The following is a 24,460-nucleotide window of genomic DNA, read 5'->3' as shown; positions in this document are numbered from 1 at the left end:
TGCAGCAGAGATATGTTCCACCCATCATGCAAACATCTGTGTCACATTTTGTTAGAATAGTGAAAATGATCATTCCTTTCAATACAACAATTCACATTGAATTTGCAATATAAGTCAAAATAAATGCGATTAAAGATTTTTTTAAAGAAATCACCCAGCCCTACTTTAATTTATTGAATGTTGCAGTGGTTAAAATATAGAGGGATTTTCTGCTTGTATTTATTGAAAATACATAAGATGTGGAATTTAAAATATAAATAAATATAAAATAATTGCACATTAAATCGCCATCACATAATTGGAGAAAAAAATCACAATTAGATTGATTTCCCAAATCGTTTAGCCCTATTTCTCATTACACACTGCATTGTTAGGATAAAACTTCAAAATTAGCATAACAAGCTTTTTGCATCACTATTATTTCTTTTGAACCTCTTCATTCTGTCCTGAAAAAAAAAGATTCAGAGACTACCAGTGTGCACATACCTATTATCATATAATTTCAGTAATCACAGCAGAATAGAAATCATAAAGCCTAACATAACTGTCTCTGTCTTAATTTATGATGACAACTATTAACAAGACAACAACATGATAAAGGGACTGAATGCAAACTATTTGCTTACTGGTGACTTAAATAGGTAGTGAGAGTAGATCCTGTGATGGAGGTCAGAGCAGTGACACTCATGCCACCTCAGTTCAGACATCCTGGTTCTGTGTTGAAGACACATCATTTAAAAAAAACTCAGTTATTCGCTATCTAAACTTTTTTCTTGCATTGTACCCCCTAACCCTAACCCCCCCCCCAAGCATCTATTAAGACAAAAAGCTGGCACTTTTACAAATGTAGGTGATGACTCCTGATGTAGAGCATGTGGTTCTAAACTGTCTGTGCATCAAGACCCACAAAAAAAAACTCCATATCCATCCATTTATCCTTTCCGGTATAAGTCCATGATATTATTGCTTCTGCCATTGAGTGAGTACATTAGGAAGTTAAAAGGTTAATGTTTGCTTAAAGGATCTGTGGTTTAATGTAGAATTCTTTGGCTAAAGTCCCCAGAAATTAACCTTTCCTCGTCAATGACACCGTTGTAGCTCTGTGACCCACTGACCTCTCGGTGACCCTTTGCTCTCACTGCAGGATGAGACATAATGTTGATATAGTGATGATTTGCAATCAGGAGTCCGTGCATTGTGTTGTATTTCGAAAGAACCCGATATTCTACGTTTGTGACTTCATCTTTGAAGTTTTCTAATCGACAAGTATTGATGCTGTTTGGTAATGGCTGGCGCTAAAAATAGACATGCAGCGTATCTTGTACGAAGCAGGGCAAAATGACGCTTCAGGCACGCACCGCTGCCAGTCTGGAGCACCGGCTGTGGAATTGCTCTGATAGATTAGAGAAAGCGCAATGTGATGATTCGCCGGCGGATCACAGCACGGTCGCTGTATATGGAAATTGGAGGTTAGGCCATCTGCCTTAGAGAATTTATCCAGTTATTTTTTCCTGGCACACATTCATGACCCACTGGAAAGAACTTCTTGGCCCACTTTTGGGTCCCAACCCACCAGTTTAGAACCACTGATGTAGAGGAAACAAATTTGTATACTACACACTTCATTCTGGGAAAAATGTTTATTCACAATTGCAGTCAACAGCATTACATTACCCACAATTCTCGAGTGTCACAGGGATGTCTCCGATTGGCTGAACTCGCTTTTAGGTGCAAAACTTGTGTTCAATTTGTCACTGCAACTGGACAAATTAAATATTTGATCTTCAATAAAATGGAAAACGAAGAAAAATGGTTCCTTAGAAGACATTAGAAAATATTATTGACCTTCTTTAAGAGACACAAGGCTTGTGGGTAATGTGGTGTGGTTGCCTGAAATTAAAAATATACCAAGTGCCACTTCGACATCTCTGATTAATGGAGCAGGAGCTGTGGACTGCTATGATCTAAGTTGGGTGGTTACCGTTGAGTTTTGTAGAGACATCAGATAGTCATTCAGCAACAGATCAGCCAGTAGATTTTTTTCAAAAAAAATTTTTGAAGACGAAATTTAGTTCTTAAATACTTTGAGCTCAAATGACAAGATCTGGACCCTAACTGATCAACAGTGCAGCTTAATACACATGAGCATGCATCTTCATGTAAAAAAGTGGTCTGAGGGTTAAATTATTTTTTAAACATCTTTCCATAATTACAGTGATTCTGTTTTCAAAATCTGGAGTTAAATAAAAGTCTCACCTTGTCAAGCAGAGAGTCTCCGGACACTGACAGGTCTTTGAGTCGAGTGTTAAAGTGCCGGATCTGATCCTCGTTGGCGACCACTCTCCACTCCAGAGATTTCTCCGTTGTGTCATCTCTCTCTCCTCCTGTTCCAGGCAATCCTCCTCCAGTAGTTCCTCCTCTACCTCCATGACTTCCTCCCCCCATGCCACCTCTTCCTCCGTCACCTCTTCCTCCACTTGTCGTCCCTCCTTCTCCTCCTCCACCTCCCCACCTCCCTCCTCCACTGGTTCCCCTGTCACCTCCTCCTCCTGTATGTCCACCACCTCTTCCTCCTCCCTCCTCTAAGCTTCCACAGCCACACTCGTCAAACCTGCGGCTCAGGAGCGTGGTGCTGTTCTCCAGTTTGGACAGCCTCTTGTCCTGGTCACTCACCCTGTCCTTCACCAGCCCCACGTCCAGCTCCACATCTGCGATCCTGTAGGCCTGGTCATCAAAGCGGTCGAGGAACACCGTCCTTAGGTCTCCTAGCTCTCTGTGGAAGTAATCCTTCAGGTCATTCTCTATCAATGAGCAGCTCTGCTCAGTCTGCTGGACTGTGTTGTTGATCCGCCGCTCCAGTTCCCTCAGCCGATTGTCCAGTCCATCCTTTGTCACCACAGCATCCCTACCATCTCCCCCAACTCCACCACCACCCCCGAAACCTCCTCCGCCAAAGCCGCCATTTTCATTGTTCCTGCTGCCGTCTGCCCCACTGAGCTCCTTGTCTAGGCGGTTGTTCAGGACATCAAAGTTTTCAGAAGCGGAGCTAATTTTGCGCTCAGCATCTGTGACGCGTCTTTGGAGGTCATTGACGGTGTCGCAACATCCCTGTGAACGCAGAACTTCCCGCTGAAGCCTGTCCAGGCCCTGCTGATACCGTACATCCATGGCGTTTATCTGCTTCTGCAGAGCTCGAATGCTCTCTCTGTCAGCCTGCTGCTGTCTCCGTAGGTCCTCCACACCAGCCTGGAAAACAAAGTCAAAAATATCTTATTACACTTATAAAAGTCCAGATAAAGTCAAGAAAAGTCCACTGCTTGTAAGAAAAGAAATATCTACAATGGGGCATGCAAAATTTACTACTTGGCTGTCATAAAATAAGATACTCTACTGAGTGATATTACATATATAACCCATTTAAAAATAGTTGGGACGTTGTGAAAAATGAAAAAACAAACAAACAAACAATGCAATGATTTACAAAATCTCATAAACCCCCATTTTGTAGAACTTTTACAGAACTTAAAGAACATAGAAGATGTTGAAACTCTGACTTTTTACCATTTCATGAAAAAAAAGTACGGCCAAGGCAACAACAAGGCTGGAAAAGTAAGAAGCACTAATAAAAAACGGAAGGAGAAGCATTTTGCCAACAATTAACTAGAAACAGGTTACTAATATAATTTGGTATAAAAGGAGCATTTTAGACAGGAAGAGTCTCTCAGAAGGAAAGATGGGTAGAGGTTCACCAGCCTGCAAAAAACTGCGTCTAAAATTGTGGAACAATTCTCAGGAAAATTTTTTTCAATATAAAATTGCAAAGACTTCTAATATTCCATCATCTATAGTCCACCATATCATAAAAAAGATCTGGAAAAATCTCTGTGAGCTAGGGGCTAGGCTGAAGGTCACTATTTGATTCTAGTGATCTTGAGGCTCTGACGTGGCTTTGCATTAAAAACAGGCATGATTCTGGACTTGACATTACTGCATGGGCTTAGGAACACTTTCGGAAGTACCTGCCTGCCTTCCCCAAATGCAAGCTAAAGCTGTATCATGCAAACAAGAAGCCACATATAAACACGATCTAGGAACACTACCATCTTCCCTGGGTCGAAGCTTTTTTAAAATGGACTGAGGCAAAATGGAAAACCATTCTGTGGTCAGATAACTAAAAATTTAATTTTTTTTTCCAAAACCAAGAACTTTGTTCTGCAGACCAAAGAAGAGAAGGACCATTTAACAGCTCAGAAGCCTGCATTTCTGATGGTATCGGGCTGCAATAGTGCCTGTGGCATGGGCAGCTTACACATCCAGAAAGGCACTATCAATGCTAAAAAGTACATAGAGATTTTAGAGCAACATATACTTCCATCCAGACAACGTCTCTTTCAGGGAAGGCCTTGACTATTTCAGCAAGACAATGCTAAACCACATACCACATCCATCACAAAAGCCTGGCTTCACAACAGAAAGTCCAGTGAAGAACTGGTCTGCCTGCAGTCCAGATCTTTCACCAAAAGAAAAACATTTGGAGCTTCATGCATTGGAAAAATCTAGCAAAGAACACCCAGAACTGCTGAGCAGCTCAAAACTTCATCAGACAAGAATGGGACTCTTTGATGTCAGCGTTTCAACCTCTGCCACTACAGGTGGATGTGATACCTGGCAGGAGGAGCAGGACAGGGACACCCTCCTCTCCAACTCCCTCAGGATCTCCTCCTTCAGCGTGTTCAGCCTCCCTCCGTTCAGCCCCCCTCCAGACGCGCCTCCGTCCAGGTCGTTCCCTTTCCCGTTCACTAGGTGGTTGTTGATGCTGACCAGGGTTTTATCATGAGCCTAATGAAACAGAAGTGTCAGTTTCATCCCTTTAACATTGTTCATAAAGACCAACGGGATAAAGAACAGTCTGATCTGAGCAGCTTTGTGGATGAACCTTTCTTATCTCCAACAAGCCTGAAAAATTTAGTGGTGCTTTGTAAAATTACCTTGGGTTTTACCAGAAGACAAAAATGTCAAACAAGAGAAAAACATAGATAAATCTATAGTTAATACTAGTCAATTACAGTATTTTTTTACCTACCCTTTAATCTCTTTTCATCAGTCTGGTTCATTTTGATTAGCATGGTTATTTTTATAAAATTACATTTTTTATGTAATTTAACACTCTATTGGTTCTGAGCTTTATCTTTCTGATAAACTGAGCAGTATCTGACCTGTGTGCGGTTGTCCAGTTGGTCCAGTTTGTTCTGGATGCTGTTAATTGTCTCTTTAATCTCTGGCTGAGCAGCATCTGCAGGGTTTCTCCCTCCTGAGGAGCCTCCTCCTACTCCTCCTCCACTGAAGCCAGGCTTGTTGACCTCTTGTTGGAAGTTCTCCTTCATGGTGTTCATTGTGGTCTGGAGGTCATTGAGGTTTCTAGTCAGATGCTGGATCTTCTCTTCCAGCTGCCTCACCCTCTCACTCTCAGCTCGACCTGGAAGACAATGATGCTGAAGAGTTTAGAACAGAGAAGTTTGAACAAGGCAAAGCAAAGGCAGAAATTCATGCTGGTCACCAGCAGGGGTCAGCAAAGGTCAATAATAACTTTGTCTTTCTGTCTTAAACTATTGAATCCCTGCATGTACATAAGAGAAACTTACATATACAACACCATAGAACATTTTGCTCTCAGAATTTTTGAGATAATTGTCTGGAAATCCCATAGAAGTTTATGTTGTTTGTTTAGAATGTTTGGGGAATATGTTTGTGTATTCTGAAGGGTTTGATTAAACGTTTTAGGGGGTTAACTTTCAAATTATCCTGGGTATTTTATGGGAATGTTCCTTAATTTTTCAGGAACTTTTGAGGAATTCTTTTCATGGAGAATCATGACTGAAAATTTTAATTTAGGAGGGAATTTCTCTTGAAATTTTTTCTGGTCATTCCATGGCAATTGTATTTAATTTATTTGGAAAATTTCCCAAAATTTTAATGGAATTTCAGATAATGTATGTGAAGTTTTTTGAGAATATGACTAGACATTTGGGGTAGAATTAGTTTTTTTTTTTATTTTAGGGGGCATTTTCCTTTCAATTTTTTATTGGATTTCATGATAATTTTAAGGGATTTTTTTTTGGACATTTTCTATTATCTCAGTAAAATTTTACAATTTCTTTTTTTGGGAATTTAACAAAAAATTTTGCAGGGAATTACCCCTGACAATTTCCTGGGTCTATTGTGGAAATTTGAGGGAATTTGTTAGGAAATTGTTCATAAATTACCAAAGATTTTTTTGGCGAACTTATTTGCAAATACGGGAAATTTAATTAGAAATTTTGGTAGAAACTGCTTTGAAATTTTGGGTGGACCTGACCTGAGATTTTTCTGAATTTTCATGAACACTTTTGGAAAGAAATATTTTAATCTTTGGGCTTTTCAGGAAGTTTAACGGAACTGTTCAGGGAATATTTGAAGATATTCTGGGTTTTTTAAATTTCTGAGAATTTTCACAGAAATCTTCTATAATATAAAACGAAATTTTTTAAGGCCTCCAGAACTTCTGGTGTTAATTTAGTTCATACTTGGCCTTAACATGTTTTTGTTGTCTGTAATCAGAAAAACAGCAACATACCGCTCTTAATGACTGACACTATTTCTAACTGACTGAATTCCCCCTACCAACTGGCTGACTGCTGTTAAAGTTGTCATTTTATCACAGAACCTCATGAGGCAGCCAGCCTCCGGTGGACACTTCAGGAACTCCAGCGTTTTGGACTTTTGATGCTCTAATCTACACTTCAATTTATCTCATGACAAACGACATAAAGGATTGGATCTTTGTAAGGATTTATGCTCAAATAGTAGAATGAATGTAAAGAGATCCTGCTCACCGCTTTGTCCAGATCCTGAGCTGCCTCCTCCTTGCCCTCCTCCTCCGTAGCTCCCGCCTCCTGACTGTCCTCCTCCTCCATATCCCCCTCCTGTCTGTCCTCCTCCAACTCCTCCAAGTCCTCCTCCTCCTCCATATCCCCCGCCTCCTGTCTGTCCTCCTCCAACTCCATATCCTCCTCCCCCTTGTCCTCCACTTCCCTGTCCTGGCCTAGGCTGAGGTCTGGTGGTGGATATCTGTGTTCCCCCTCCTCCAACTGGACCATCGTTGCAGTCTTCTCCACTGTAGCCATGGCAACACTTCCACTCCATATCCGTGACCATTTTATAGGCGACTTTATAACGCGGCCTCATGTATGTCCGATAACTGCAGAGACACAAGGAACAGAGTATTAGGTTTACAGAAAATGAACATAAAAAGTTTAGAGATGCACAGCTAATGTTGTAATGGTAAGAGTTGATTTACCATTCATTTCTTGATTTATCTCTATCATATACTGTTTAACTCCTGGATATGATCAAAACCAGGATAAGGCTCATAGCTGGGACACTCATGTCCATGAAAACCCATTTAAAGGGATATTTCAGGATTTTTGAAGTTGGGTCGTATGAGGTGCTTGGCTATAGTGGTAGCATTAGCCTCCAGTGATTTCCGTCTAATTTGATCCTGTTGTTATTATGAGCTTGGAAAGAGCCGGCGCATAGCGGCTGTAGATGGGAACATGTTGTCCGTGTAAATGAATGACTTTTACGATAAAATGGGCAAAGAAAATATGTTGGCTTGCCTGTTTGCTGTGTCGAAAACGTACACAGCACTTTATTTCTCCTAAAAACCCCCTCTGTGTCAGGCACTAACTTACGATGCAGCTTTCGCCATTTTGTATCCTTCCGCTACTGCTCACTGTTTACTTCACACATCTGCCGGTAAAGGGAGTAAAATATGTTTGTGTGTACGTATACTCACACCACCACCCTGCTGCACTGTCCACTCCCCCAGTTGCAGGGATGATAATCAGGCTTCACGTACGTTTCCACTCCATCCTCAACCACACAGCTCACCGTCTTTGTCACCACGAACGCACACCAATTCCTGTTAAACACAAACACACAAAAAACACAGTTGGACATGTCAGTAAGAGAAAAGGCGGCCAAGCAGCTGACAAATGTGACCCACCTTTCCACAACGACGGGTCCAAAACAGCAGAGTCAAGTCTGAAGTCTGAAAGACGCTCACATGTCAAAGAACTTGTCAGACACTTTTCAATTGTTGATCAGCAGATAACGAGACTAAATTATCAACGCTCTGAATCTGAATGGGTGGAACAGACTGCTTTTGGGAGACTGAGTTTTGTGTAACGTTGTTTCATCCCTAATGACAAAGGTTTTTTTTACAATCAACAGTAGTAAACATAAGGGCTGAACAATTTGGGAAAATGACCTAACCGCAATACCCCCCACCCTCCCATATTGCGTATTTCAAAAACAATAAAGAAACAATAAGTTTATATAAATAGAAACAGTATTTGGTAGATTAAAGGCTGAAAATTCTGGGGGGAAAAAATATAATTGCAATATATTGATTCATTGCAAAACTGATAAGAGCTGTTATTGAAGGGGATGATGATTTTACATTTTTTAAAGACAAACATTTAAAAACTAAGTAGGATTTGTTTTAAACTACATAACTGACACTTAAAAAGTTTGCATAAGTCTGCCTCACATTTTAGGTTAAGGAAATATTGCATCTTTGCAATCTGAAAACTGCAGTAGGCCATATTTTGATTTAATCCAAATTTGGATTATTTTCCCACCCCCTTGAACATAACAGAGAAAACATTTTATAACTTTCCATTCACATTAACAGACTGTAGAGAGGGGTAGAAGGGCCTGGAAAACTATCGTACTGGTGTTATTTATGCAAAAGAGGGCTGAACTGAAAATAGGGTTGGGCAGTTAATTGAAAATTAGATTAAAAAGCAATATGGCCTGATGAAATTTGAAAATCACAGAAGTTGCAAGATTTCTTCGACCTGAAATTTGTGTCAAAATAGCAGGTTTAAACTTTTTTTTGCAGCAGAGATGCTATGCATGACATATGCAATAATTCAAGTCTATAAAAAAATTCTACCTTACTTTTTGTAAAAAACAAAACTCTTTTAATGCAACAATTATATCCAATCTGCAATACTAATCCAAATCATCAGAATTCATTTTTAAAAAAAAAATTCAGCCCTTGTTTAGGAATAAAAGAGAGTTAAGGAATAGTTGCATATCAAATCACAATCACAATATTAAAGGAAAAATTAGCAATTACATTATTTTCCGAAATCGTTCAGCTCTAATTAAAATACAGAAATTTAGAGAGAATAAGAAAACACTGTAATTCATACAGTATTGTGTATCTCACTAAAGCCTGGAAATATTTAGATATGAATTTTAGGTTATAACACTTTGCTAGAATAAAGATGAGACAATCTGAGAGTCTGAGGAGGAAGAGCGAGAGATAGACGACTATGAGAGGAGAAAGAGGGGAAAGAAGACAGGGATGACCAAGAAGAGCAATTTCAGATGATACTGGGATAACTGGGAAAGACAAAGTTCTTACCCATGGAATGATAATGAGGAAGGTGTGTGAAAAATCACACTTACTCTATGCAATATGTAAACTATGACTGAGTTGTGAATATTCCTATGAAAAAAATAAAGAAAACAAAGTTTCACACGCTGCTCTCAGCTGTTGCAATTCCAGTTGCTCTCCAACATTTCAGTACTCAGACCTTCATCGTGTTTATTCTAAAAATGAATCATCTTATGAAGGTCTGAGTGATGCAAAACTGTGAAGCAACAGCAAATCTTGGAATTGTGTTGGATGGTTTTTGTTTTGATTGTCAACTTTTCTCATATCCACTTGCCCAGGTGTACCGACAATTTTGTTCTTTAAATATTTCTTAAGGAAAATGGAGAAGACTCAATAAATGTGTCCTAGAAATGGTGAAAAACTGTAGTGAATGCAAACAGTTTTCATGGTATTTGAAATTTTAGCAGACTCACTTTGTCCTTTGGATTATTGTGGGAATTTAGCATAATTTAACTGGTAACAGATTCATCCCAAACCTTAACTAACCACCATGACCAAATATGGATCTGAGGAAAAAATCCCATTCTAACATTGTAATAAATTATTACGCGTATATCATGAGTTATATGCATGTGTAAGAAGTTAATAAATACTTCTACTTCAGCCAGCCAGCAGGGGGAGCTCTTGCTATTTTGTCTTCACTCTCAGGCAGCTGTTGCTCCATCCATCTTAATATACAGTCCATGACACAAACATTTACCACATAGACTCAGTCCTTACATGACCTTTGCAAACCATCTCATATCAAAGGGGGTCTCACTCTGTCTATTTTAGCCGTGACCTTTTCTGACCATCATATGGAGGTCTTACTCTGCTCCTTTCACATGACTTTTCTTCAAAAACGATTATGATATAAAGTCTCACTGTGCCTGTTAACAGCAGGACTTTATGCTGGATGATTTACTATCAGCCAAACTCACTGAGGTTTAGATACATTTCTTCATGACTCTCTTCTACTCCACATTGTTATTCTGTTGGTCAGCAGCAGATACAAATGTTTAACAGAAAACATCTGTTTGGGTCAAATAAGGTCAAAACTGAGCATGTGCAGATGTTTTGGAGCGGTTTATATTCTCTTTTTTTCCACACAGCTCATCTCTGAGTGTCAAATGTGTTTCAGTGGTCCTCCCACAAAAGTCTGTCACGTTCCTAAGACTTTTTTTGCCCCAATATTATTAAACCATAAAGTTTCAGTCTATTTTTTGTTCAGGGGTGTCAAACAGTACAAAATTACAACAGAAAGTTCTTTTTCCATAAGACAGGTAAGTAGGAAAGGAATTACCACTTAAAGTAGGAGCAGATTCTTGTGAACTGTCTAGATTGCAAGGAAGTATTAACAGTGTTTCATGTACGTGCTTGGTACTAAAGTTTTGCGCATTTTTGCCGATGTTTTTGTGCACTTCACAAAGTTTATGATAATAATCAAAGACAAGAAAACTTTCCAAAGATGGTTGAACACGACTTATAAATGGTATCAGACACTTAAATCATTTAACTTTCTCTAGTATCTTATCAGTTTAAAATATATTCTGTATAAATACATTTATATTTATTCACAAGGTATAATAATTAAATGACTGGTGAAAAACATGAGAAATGTATGTATTGGTGAGCTAAAATAGATCTTTGAGTATAAAAAACATTAGACAGAGTAGAGGTTTTTTTTTTTTTTTCAAGTACATGATCTCACTGCAAAGTTCAGTTTCATGCCATCCTGTGTTATAGTCCAGTTTATGTACCATCTTCAGTTCTCTGGTCTGCATGTGCATACCATGGAGCAAGCTAAAACAACAGCTGACCAGTGTGGATGTATCTCATTCTTGTTATGCTGACAACTGCAAGTGTGAAGCCGGATTAACACGCCCGGGATATCTCCCCGTTAGCTGGATTGACTTATGAAGACATTCGCAATCCAGATCATCTGTACGCTGGTTATCACCTCCACAACTGCACCCAGGGTTTTCCAATCTGGATCAGTGCGTGCTCACATAAAAGGGGTGGTGTTTGCAGCGTCTGACCAATCGCAAACATGGAGAAACCCTGCAGAGCAGCATATTTCTCAATGGGGGAACAGACAATCATTCTTACAAAATATGAGGAATTAAAAGCCATCATCAAGGCCAGGAGCAAACCTTTCAACGCAGCAAAAGCCAGGAAGGAATGCTGGCAGAAAATTGCCGACTCTGTTAATGTGTAAATTCGTCGGATTATACAATATTAATTCATCGGACAATATAAAAAGACAGTACTCTGATCACACGGTTTCACTTTATTACAGTACAGCTGTTTGGGGCAGAGCTTCCTCAGCGAATTTTGAGTTGTAATATTAATTCCTCACCATGACGGCACGAGAAGTTGTGTGTTCCATTAATCCATGTTTCTGCAGTTATGCCATGCGTGACCATTATTATTACCCCATTATGTCAGATGCAACCCTTGTGAAGCAAAAAGGACTTGGGAACAAGTAAAGATCAAATATAAAAACATACACCAAGGCTTTATTTCTCCTCACTGTCTCTGTTGTATGGATGAAATCACCGGAATTTATCTATCATCTATCCCTAAATATTCTTTCTCTCCTAAGCGCTCTTCTCACGATCCATGCACCAACATCTAGTCTTCTAATAATGGGCAGGCCATTTTCCAAGAGAACTGATTGGTCAGAAGGCAGTGCTTTTATACTCTCTGATCTCGTATCCAGAACATAACCTGCTCGGGAGCAGGTTAGCCATTTAGCATAAGTTACTGTGGTGATTTATCCTGGTAAGAAGTGAACCAGTGTCGTCGTACAGAAAATCCAGGGTTAATCCTGAAGTTAACTCGATAAAATCCAGCTTTGTCATACAGAAAATCAAGGGTTAATCCTGAAGTTAACTCGATAAAATCCAGCTTCGTCATCAAGGCCTCAGGTGAAGCCACTGATTGCTCAATAAGTCGCACCGGGCCTCAGTAATCAAAACCCAGAGCTGGTTTCAGAAGACAGAGGTTTTTGAAGTGAGGACTGCTGCTGCAAATCAGGGATATCTGGCTCACCGTCACTTTTTTGTCTTAATTATGATTTAGTTCTTTGTTTACTAATGAAAAATCCCTTGGATTTCTCAACTTTTGTGAAATGCCCATAGGAACTCATGAAATCATACAGTGTGTTAGTTGTTCACCCACAGAGCCGCCTTAAAAGGAACCCAACATGATCAGACAAATTCAACTAAATGGAACAGATGTTTGCATTTCTCATTTGCACTGTGAACAAAACAACTCAACAGATATCTGTACTTTGAGTAAATTTAACCTTATAAACTCAGGAGGCACACCACATCCTCAGCTCTGCTGCTCATCCAACAAATGCATGTTCCTTACATACGTGGCACCATTTAAAAGGGTAATAAACAGGCTTTCCAACGGTATAAGATTTATTGCCAAGTGCATTGTTACAATAAAGACATTATCTACCAAACACAATTTTCATTACTTTTGTGCTACGTTTATATATCTAGCACATTTCATTCATTATTTCACCTTTGTTACCTGCAGATGACGTTAGCACACAGTGCAGTGTTACCAGCTAAAATTTGGAAGAGATCGCACTCCAGCTACTCCAACACCATAAAAAGGCTTTGTCAGTTGTCTACCATCTATGACCTTTAAGGAACAATGTTAGCAACATGAAAATGACAGTTTTGCTTTGCACTCACAGTGAAGCTCAACTTAAGTTTACAAGTGTTCATTTCTTGAAAGTTAATTTGCTAAATTAGGGGAGTTTGGTGCAGCACATACATGATCCACAGCCTCGTCCTTTATGAAGAATCAATAGGACATTCAGAACGTATTCAGACCCCTACACTTTTTTTACTTTTCTTATGTTGCAGTCTGAAGCATCCCGAACTTTGCTGAGGTGTTGCTACACCTTGATCAGAGTGGCCCATCAGAATTTTAGTCATCTCTCTTACTAAGGTTCTTCCCCCTGTTTGCTCAGTTTCCAGGGGTGACCAGTGCTTGGAAGCGGTTGTACCACCTTCTTCCTTATGAGAATTACGAAGGCCACTGTGTAGCAGATTTGTATTAGTCTTCCCCAGATCTGTGCCTGTGAACAATCTGAGCTCTGCAGCAGGTCCTTTGACCTCATGGCTTGGTTTTTGCTCTAATGTGCATTGTCAGCTGAGGCCTTCTGTGCCGTTCTAACTCATATCTAATCAACTTAATTTACCACAGGTGGACTCCAACCCTAGTATCGAAACTTCTCAGCAAAGATCCAGAGGAATGGGAGGAGCCTGAGCTACATTACAAGTGGTGTTGCTTAGGGTCTGAATATTCATGACAATGTGATATTTTTGATGTTTTTTCTTTTATTCTAATAAATTTGCAAAACTTGCAATTTGCAATCACTTCATGAAGGGGCTACAGATTGGTATTGGCAGGTACTCAAACCCCAGGTACTGGATCAGAGCTGGACAAGCCTGAGCTAAAGAGTAACCCTCCGATACCTGACGACACTGTCAGACATATTTTTCTTTTTCTCCTTACAACAACGCTCAGTCAGTGTAAAAAGACACAGATGTGGAGGAAATAAAACACAAATTTAGAGGGTAGTAATAAGGTGTAAATAATGTTCTCTGACATTTTTCTTGATTGGAGTCACTTCAACATTGAAATTTTGACTTCTAGGGAATAAACAGGAATACAGCCAGAGAGCTGGAGGCAGCAGCTGCATTTTCTGCTTTATGAACTTAATACTCCAGTTTATGAATTCAGCCTATTAATGGAAACATCATGTAGATCATCTGACACTATTGCACACAGAGACCCATTAAATACGTCCACTCTGTGATAGAGTTTGTCATACTGTGACTTAAATCACATGAATTGCCATTCAGCGCATGCCGCTGATGTCACGCTGTTATAACGCGGAGTGTGTGAATGTGTTTCAGTGTCGGCCATGTTGGAGCAAACAGGCCTTGTCTCTGTGTTTTAATTCAATAATGAAGATTTATTTTTTCCGGGCTGTAGAAAAGCGAGCAGGAATGTAAGCTGTGCTGTTTAGGAGCCAAACAGATGTTAAACGTCCAGATAATGATGCTGCTTAAGTTAAAAAAAGAGCGTTCAACAACAGATACATGCTCATACGAGGGAGTCGGATCAATCTACTAGACAGTAACAGCAGGAAAAAGGTTCTGAATAAATTTCATATCTACAGTAATGATGTAACAGTGGTTCATCTCTCAGTATTAACATCATAATCGTGGTTTAAACACAGAAACATGGAGATTGAAAGCCTGGCACACACTAAACAGTTTTAAATCTTAACACACACTTAAGGACTGATTTACAGCTTTGCTTTTATAGAGTTTGATGACCAACGCAGCACACACTAACACACTCATTCACCAACAACCACAGTCTATTCTTTCATAATGAAAATCCAGGCACTATCAAACAGACTCTAGAGTAAACCCCCTAACAACAATGACCTGCTAGAGCACAGCTGTCAAACTCAAGGCCCGGGGGCCAAATCTGGCCTGTGGAACAGTTAAATCCGGCCCGCAAGATAATTTCATATTTCTGCTCGAACTGGCCCATCAGTATGAGGTCTGCAGATTTCCTCAAGTATAAAAACGTGAACTTATCCTTGATGATTTAAGATATCCTTGTTAAGTCACAAAATCTGTAAAAATATTTAGATGAGAACTCAGCAATGTGGGAAAAGAAATTAATTTGTGTTTTAGTTTCACATTTTCAATTTAGCATCTCACAATTAGGACTCAAACTTAGGATTTTGACTTTTAATTTCATACTTTGAGCTTCAACTCATAATTTTGACTTCTCATATAATATTTTAAGCTTTAAAATTCATTATTCTAATTTTTAAGTCATATTTTGACCTTTTTAACCAATTATTTTGTATTTTATCTCATATTTTCAACTCCAGACTTCGACTTCATAATCCAATAGTTTGACCTTTTAGACTAACAATTAAAAAATTTGAATCATATTTTGACTTTTAATTTCATGATTACAAATTTTATTCCATATTTTGACCTTTTAAACTTGTGATTTTGATTTCTTTCTAATATATTTGCCATTAAAAAAACATTATTTTACTATTTCAATTTCATGTTTTGACCTTTTTGAACTAATAAATTAACTTTTCTAAGATTGCGAGACTTTAAACTGATCTTTTAAACCTTTTAAATGTCAAAATCGTTCATCATCAGTGCTAAGGGTTTTGTTTTCATATTCTATTATTCATGAAACAAGGCGGTTTATGGTTAAAAAGGTGACCCTGTTAGGCCCTCAGGTTAGTCCTGAATCCAGAATCCGGCCCCTGCTGTGATTGAGTTTGACACCCCTGTGCTAGAGCCATCACATCACTCCTCTCTTTGTCAGTTTAGTAATGGTATGTTTTAAAGCAGTGGTTCTCATCTAGCCTCAGAACCCACCACAGTCTCCTTACTGACCACCCACATTTCAAATACTCACATCTGCACAATGAAAAAATGAGACAGTTTGGATCTTGGGTGGAACAAAAATATAAGACTGAAAAAACAGACAGGACAAAATAAACACATTTTACCACATTTTACATAATGATGTGTAAATTTTGCAGAGATCTTAAGGAATTTACCTCATATGGAGGAAGAGCAGCTTTATTATCCTGGAATGGAGGAAAATAAGTTAAGATGTTGAGAAAACTTGGAATGTACTCATTATCCTGCTAAAATGCTTTGGTGGGGCTTTGGTCCACCAGAAGCTTAAACCAGATTATGGAGGCATTTTTAAACAGGGTTCCTGCACTCTTTTAATCCTTAGAAGTCCACTGGCTATTTTGCCATTTTATTAATTTTCTTCTGACAAAATAAACCACTCAGAAAACGTTTACCATGCTCATGTTTGGTATATTGTTCTTCGGCACTACCCCAACTCTATAAAATAAAAACTATATTTTTTTACTTTAATTAACTGTATTAGATATAGGGCCTCAAAAAACACAACACCCTACAAAAATTGATTTTTAAAAATTGTTATTTAAAACAATATGTTTCCTTTTTAAAAATCAATTTTCATTATACTGAAATTATGAAGAAATACCAGTGCCTGTCCTGTTCAGCATGGTCCACTGTCCCCTATGTGTAACATTCATTTTATATCAAACTAGATCAAAATTGCAGTTTCAGCTGAAATTGCATGGGGATGCTCAGAGCTGAATTGTGGAAGAACTGCTGAAAATATCCAAAAGCACAAAAATAGCTGAAAATAGCATAAAAATAGCATAAAATAGCATAAAATGGCAATTAAAGCGGCTGAAATGGTCATTCAATAGCTCAAAAATGATTTAAAAAAAATAGCTGAAAGTAAACTAAAAAATATCTGAAAACAGCATAAAAATTGCTGATTTGGGCCAAAAAGTAGCTGAAAAGTGCATTCAATAGCTGAAAATAGCATGAAAATAGCTATATTTAAAAAAAAATTATAAAAGTTAGAAATGAGAAAAGTCATAGCAGTCGAAAGACGAAGAAACTGAATTTTTTTTAAGTTTAAACGGTGTAGATATGACAAACTATGATGGAGGAGATAGCCGGCACAGAAGAAGAATAATAAACAAAATGGCTGACGGGAATATCAATAGTATGGATGCTCAGCATCCCCACTAATTAAAATGATAATATTTCCTGCCTTACTTGGCCTATTGACATCAAATAAAAACTGAAAGGTTAAAGGTCATGCTTTCAACACAAAGTGATTGCAATGTGAAATGTGGCTTTGTTTTCATGCTGTCATGTGACAAAAGTAGGGCATGATGAAATCACGCCGGCGTGATCACGGACCCCTAAGGGCTACAAAACAAATTTAAGACTTCTTAAGACCTTAGCTGACAAAAATTCACTCCAGATTTTGTACAGCAGATGGTCAAAAATAAAAGGCATGTGATTATCCTCGGTAACCTGGACTGAATTATCTGGTTTAATGCATTTTTAGAGCAGGAAAAAGAGGTGTTTTGGTCATAACACCCAAATTTGATTATTTCTGGCACATCAAATACCTCTTTTCTATCAATATACAGTATAGTGATATTCATTATAACATTGCACAACAAACATATGCTCTAAAAAAAGAATGATTTAAATCAAATACATGTTGGTGAAACACAAATATTTAAAAAAGACACATCAATAGTTAAATTTGTCGTCCAAAATTTTAAGACAGCTCACTAATGAAAATACAACTTTTTTAGACTTTTTAAGGCCTTACATTTAAAAAGTCAATTTTAATATATTTTAAGACTTTTATTTTGATGAACTAACTAGCTTTTGGCAACACTGTATTAACAGTTTCACTCAGAGGACTTGCTACAAAGTTTGGAGATTTGACCTCAGCTGCTTTGAGAGGAGAATGACTGACCCATGGAAGAAGCAGCAGCAGACGAGGTGAGGGAGTATTATCAAGATGACTGCTGCATTTCAGTCTACTATGATTCTCAACGCTGATGTGCAGTATACATGCTGGCTGATATTAACTTTATCACATACCCAAAACCACTCAAACAGGGCTTCTCTTAGATGCATATGTCTGAGTATAAACCAAATGTGATCGGTTTTGGTTTTAGAAGCATTAATCTTGATCATGTACTTAAAAAAAAAAACAATAATGATCGGCTTCTGATCAGCCAGAGCATCCTCAGTATAACTACATCCCTGGTATTCTCTGCTGAAGTTAGAAGTTGCGTCTCTATTTTGCATTCTGGGCCTGTTGTTTATTTCTCAAACCACTCTGCATTCAGTCCTCTCGTGCTCTCATATTTTCCTGCAGACATCAGCTGTTTTCATCAGCTGCTCACATTTATCCAACAGGCTTTGCTACACACCCTCATTGTCAGCCTATCATACTGCCGCTGTCTCTCTAGATAGGGCTTTTTCTGTCTCCAGATCATTCTCGTTTATGTTCGCCACAACACCTGCCATCGCTGCCAAGTCTTTGATGTTTCATCACCACCATTATTTTATCCGCCCTAGCAGAAGTCATCACTAACACCTCCGGCAGCTGTCTCTGGACTCCACAGGGGGGATAAATGTGTGCTGCTCAAGGCAGACGCCCTGAGATTACAACATCTCACTGTGGAGTCTACTAACAAACAGTTTGACAAGACTTATCTCTCCATGTGTTTAAAAAACTACTCACATTTGTTGACTTATCTTCCTTGAGAGGATGGTTTTAAATCTTGTGTTACAGTCTGTAAAATGATATTTTGATTTTAGTAAAGCAGTAAATGAATGAACTGATGAACTTTGTCACATTTGGACTAAAGTGGAACTTTACAAAGCAGCTTTTGCAGACACATGAATTTAATGGGGTAATTTTCTACAGCAGCCGTCACTGCTGTTGACATTAGGATGCTGTGAATTTTAGTCAATAATTACCTTAGATGAATCTGAGGGTCTACTCATTTTTAAAGGAACCATGTACAACACAAGGTATGTTCCGATACCATTTTTCCTTCCTGATACGATTCGATTCCAAGATGTCAGATATCGACCGATACCAAGTCCTGATTCAATACCAGTGTGAACTTTCTGGACTGACTGTGCAGACCAGCAAATTATTTTAGACCTACAGTACTGTGCAGAAGTTGTAGGCATGTTTGGGCCGAAATTTGAGGCTGAAGTAAGGCGTGTAATGGTGAGTACGCCCACCTTAAAGACCCCATCGGGTGGGAAGGAGAATTGACACAACCCAGGTCATGCTCTGGATGTCTTTGTACATTACCAAGGGCATGGGAAAATAATCTGATGAAAACAAAACAACCACAGCTTTAGGGTGGAGTTATGGGTAGATGTGGCGTGTAAACATAGCCTAGGGTACTGTTAGGGCAGGTTGCCACAACCCCCTGGTTGTCGCTCTAAGCACCTGAAAACTGTTGGTGGTTGCTGGGCGTATTACCCGGGGTGTAAAGGCCCGGACGAAAGAAATGCTGTTGAGCTCGGCCTTGGCTGCTGAGCGACACACGTACATGGCAAATGTGTCGACACTGACTCTGGCCGCCCTCTCTCCTCTCTTCAGCCCGGGGTTGTGGACCATCGGGACCTGTGAAGAACCGTTAATGCTCTACATGCCTAAAACTTCTGCACAGTACTGTATATATGACTCAACTAATAGAATCATAATGTACAACATCTCTGTGACCCTAAAGTTATTTTTCTGCTGACTAATGAGTTTTACTCCTAAATATTGAAATAACAGTGATACAGGGGGCGGCATCACAGGCTCTCTCTATCTCTCTATATCGTGCCTTATCTGGGCAGCTTGACGTGATTATAGAACAGCCTGCAACTGGCTAACAGACCCTCACAAAGAGTACAAAATATGGCGGTTAGCATTCACGTTAGCATCCAAGCTAGCATTAATAAATGATCGTAATTCGATTAAAATGGATAAAAATGTGTTAAATATCGGGTTTACTAGTGTGGGTCTAATCATTAAAGTCGGCAAAAGTCTGAAATGCTGAAAATGCTGCTGCAAGGTATTCAAAGGCATCAGTAGTGTCAATGGGAGGGCACAAAGGCAAGCTTGATAAACTGTGTCACTTCTTGTTGTGTACGACAGCGTCGGTCTGAAAGGAATTTTAACGGTCACATCCAGAGAACAGCTGTTACACAGCCACCATTCTTTGCTGCTCTAAAATGGTAGTCCGTGCATGAGGTGCTGTCCAAGCAGCAAATTGTTTTCCCATTTAGAGTACTAACAGTTAGCATGGCTACACAAAGCAAAATATAGAGTTAAACCAAATGGTATCGGATCACTGCGTACTAGTGCACTCGCCAACACCAACATCTGCATTTTAAGCAGTACTGGACATATTTCTGATATTGGTATCAGAATCAGAACAAACCTATACAACACAAATGTCAGGGACTCAAAATATTCATAAAATATTCAGAATATACTCATTAGACTCCAAAAAAGTATTCATGCATACTCTTTCTATTTTCAACATCTTGTTTAGTTTAGTAACACTTCATTAGCTCGCGTTAGCATTGGCCCATTAAGTAGACTTCCATCACAAATGAGATAATGCTGTGGAAAACACTGTTTCACATTTTTTTGATTTGCAGGTGTCTAATACTGACATTTCAAGCTTTCTAAACTTTTGGTGTACAAAGTGTGCACTACATAGTATACTACAGGGTATCGGTGGACAGGAGTATTTATTTAGAGCTGACATCTTGTCAGTGACATTTCCCTTTTGCTGCCCAGGCAGGGGCGGGACTGAATGGGACAGATTGTGTGATATCACATGCAAAAGGTCTATTTATGGGCGCCCTAAGAGGACATGCATCCGTGCGTTTTATTGTACTACAATTTCCTGCAATAACAAGTAGATTTTGTTTTCTCAGGATTTCGATATCTTTATGATGTTACTCCTGGAAACAATGCTAGTCAAAAGTTCAGCTGTTTTGTCTATCTGTGATGGGACATAGTGTTGTTACTTAAGGAAAATTATGAAATAGCAGATATAAAGGTTGTCCAAGTTTTCTACACTTTGATTATTCTTCAATGCCACATGCAATAAATGACACAATATCCCCTTTTAAATGTATAGTAGTACTAATAAGAACCAATGTAATGAAAGAACTAAAGATCTACTGTCTTAGTTTCAACCCCAAAGCAAACATGAGCAGAGAGAGAGCAGCAGTGCACATTCCAAAGACAGACAGTGGTTATAATCAAAGCAATGAGGAGAAATAGTATTTTCTGATGAGGAGAAATAGTAGAAGAAATAACACTCCAAAGAATATAGAAACACATCAACACCTCCACACAAACCTGCACCAGGGAGCTGGTTTTAGTTTGATTGCTGCTGATGTGGAAATTCTTGGTTTCTCCTTTATCAAAAACACTACACATCTGTTTTACTCTGTCAGCAAATAGGTTTCATTAAGCAAATCAGTGTCCGTTACAGATGGATAGAGAACAGGAAAGAAGGCGAAATATTTCATTTTACATGCTAATCTACCTTTTTGGCTGGCTGCTGAGGTCAGCCCTACAAAGGTCTGTAAGTGACTGACTGACTGACTCTACTTTCAGAGCCATACATACAGAGTTGCGCAGTGGGTGGGGGTTTAATTGTACTCAATGCCATTTTAAACAGCTGCCTCCACTGCACTGATTACCTCTGATGTAGCTTTAGCATGGCGTCAGTTTTACAAGAACTGTAGCACGTTTCTGATTGTAACAAGGAATAAAAACAACACAAAGTTTTTCCTGATGTTAAAGATGTTATCACTCTTCTGCTGACCTGCTTCAGCATGAGTTTGTGAGAGTTAAGGGGGGTAAAGGGTTACTTGTTGTGTGAATGGGTGTAGACAATTGCTGCTAGTAGCATGATTAGCTCGGACTTAGCCACAGCAGCACTTTTGTCAGAACTGGGTGATGTCTCTTTATTAAAACAATGGCAGAGAGCAACGCTGAAAGCTTTCCATGACAGGAAAGGTGTTTTAGATCTTCTGCTGACCTGCTTCAGAATGGGTTTGCTCTCGTTACAGGTTGGGTCTGCCAGTGTAACCAGTGGTAGCTGCCGCAGTAGCTGTTAGCTTGGATGTAGCTGTTGGAAAGCAGCAGTTTAATCAAAACTAGACCACATTTCTAAAACAAGAGCAAAGAGCCACACCGAGAGCTTGTCTTGGCAGAGAAGACGTTTTTGCACATCCCTTGAGCGGCCTTGGCATAAATTAATTCACCGAGAAGCTCCACTACTAACAATCTACGGCAGCAGTAGACTGTCAGCTAAAGAGAAGCACATGCACACAACGTCATTTGTCACTGTGATTGGCCCAAAATTACTGTGACGGACAGAACGTTCCTTCAATTACCTTTGGAGAAAAGTCTTGCCCTTCCCAAACACTTTCTATGGGAGCGCTCCCAGATAAATGTGAAATATATTCATGCAGTGGATAAATGAAACAGTCTATCTTGTGGGATCATTCCATTCTCAACCCACAGACACAGCGCAATTACACAACCCAAACAATAATCCCTCTGCCAGAACACACACTTCAGCCAACAGGCATCCATTATAGTTACGGTCAGCTGTATACTAGGTTTTAACCTAATCTTGTTAACCATGAGCTTCAAATTACTCAACAAATTCTTACGTCCATAAAATGTTAATAAAAGAAATGTCTAAATAAAAGCATTAGAAGAAAAAGACAGAGAGAAGAATCACTGCATGCACTTCAGGATTATTGATGCAAATTCAGAGGAAACTTGTGATTTTGCTTTTTTGGTGTTTTAAAAACTTTTCAATTATTTCGCCTTTCGTTAGACGAATATTATGTCTAATTTTGGTCTTTGTGTTCAGTGACCCGTTATAATGCACAGGCTGTAAATGAAAAAAAAAAAAAAACATTAATCAGAGCTGGGTGTCCAGGAGGTCATTTTGTGTTGCTGTAGAGTCAATCACTATTTTTGTATTGAAATTCAAGCAGTGTTGATTTCGTTGACTAAAACTATGACTAAAAATGTTTGTCAACAGCCTTTTTTCCATGACAAAAACTAGACTAAGACTAACAAAAATAGATTTGTAATGACAAAAACTGACAGAAAGTAAGTTTAGTTTTCATCAAGATGACTGGAACAAGACTAAAATGTAATGTAGTTTGTGTCAGACATTATAAATCCATGATATTTCTCCACTGGGGGTAAATCTGTCAAGAAACAATGCATCTGTAGCTATTCTGCCACCCAGCTGTAGAAAGCAGGGACCCCAGGTTTGGCAGAGTGCAGAAAACACACTACCACGGTTTCATACCAGATTTAGGCAAGAAAATAAATGCTTGGACTACAAGTAAAGACTAAATGTGAGGACTTTTTATGGCCTAAAACTAGACTAAAATGTTCTGAGTTGTTGTAGCCTAATCTAAAAAGGATAAAAACGACTAAAATGTGACCAAAACTAAAATGCATTTCATTTTAAAGACTGAAACTAAGACTAAAACTAAAAATAGCTGCCAAAATTAACACCGAATTTTGGGAACATTTCTTGCAGAGATCTTTGGAAATGGATGGTTGTCCACGTGGAGCTTTCATGGGACACAGAATGGTCAAATTAATTCCACAGAATGAAAAAAAAAAAAAAAATCACCGACTGATGGATGATATAATAAAAGCAAGTAGAGAGTAGAGGATGACTTGTGAGTGCATCCACTCTAATATAAAACATATGGTGATTCAGGAATCTCGTGGAGGAAAACACACATACCAACACGTCTATGACTCAGTCTTAAGAAGACAGACTTCAGTACACAAAGCAACAGTGTCCTGAAAATAAAACACATGATTTAATGTTGGAGGCATGAGTGACATCACATACAGAGAGGTTCAACCCAAACTACAGCAAAGCTTCGATCAGTGTGAGGCCTGTCTATATCAGTAACATCAACCCTAAATACTTTGGTGTATTTATGACAACAAATGTTCATCTTTACTTGTGCTGGTCTGATCTCAAGTCAATTTATCCTCTGTATAAGAAGCATCTGTCAGCTTTGAGCTGCAGAATGAAGAGGTAGGACTGAATTAAAATCACTCAGTGACAGCAAATAAGTATCCTCGACCATCTCTTACCAGTGACAACTGGTAAGCTGTTAGAAAAAACTCCTTCACTGGATTCTGGTGGTGTCATACAGAAGCACACAGCTTTCACCAAATACATAATGCTCAGAATTACAAGATCTGTCCTTTTAAATATGAGGTACAGATTCCATAATTATAATATTTTATCTTTTAATTACAAAGAACAGATCTCATAATAACCATGTCATGTTATTATGAGATCCAAAACCAGCATGGACGTGTTAAAAATATACACGGTCAGAGAGTAGAGGGTTCTGCAGACCCTAAATCCATCCATCCATCCACCCATCTTCTTCAGAGCTTATCTCATTTGGGATCATGGGGGGCTGGAGC

The 24,460-nt window shown here is 38.9% G+C and overlaps 1 protein-coding gene across 1 annotated transcript in view; it reads right to left on the bottom strand.

The window, feature by feature from the left end:
* LOC121528932 (EMILIN-1-like) overlaps positions 1 to 24,460 on the bottom strand; it is a 56,666-nt gene that overhangs the window by 16,645 nt on the left and 15,561 nt on the right. Inside the window, exons 2-7 of the mRNA XM_041816630.1 lie at positions 7,835 to 7,960; positions 7,039 to 7,237; positions 6,866 to 6,936; positions 5,217 to 5,481; positions 4,666 to 4,839; positions 2,257 to 3,246 (exon numbers count right to left, since the gene is read on the bottom strand). Coding sequence (XP_041672564.1) covers positions 2,257 to 3,246; positions 4,666 to 4,839; positions 5,217 to 5,481; positions 6,866 to 6,936; positions 7,039 to 7,237; positions 7,835 to 7,960 — 1,825 coding nt within the window. The remainder of the gene's footprint in view (positions 1 to 2,256; positions 3,247 to 4,665; positions 4,840 to 5,216; positions 5,482 to 6,865; positions 6,937 to 7,038; positions 7,238 to 7,834; positions 7,961 to 24,460) is intronic.

The sequence above is a fragment of the Cheilinus undulatus genome, linkage group 1 (assembly GCF_018320785.1).
Source record: "Cheilinus undulatus linkage group 1, ASM1832078v1, whole genome shotgun sequence".
NCBI lineage: Eukaryota > Metazoa > Chordata > Actinopteri > Labriformes > Labridae > Cheilinus > Cheilinus undulatus.
The sequence above is the reverse complement of the archived record's forward strand: the minus strand, read 5'-3'. Positions and strand labels throughout refer to the sequence as shown.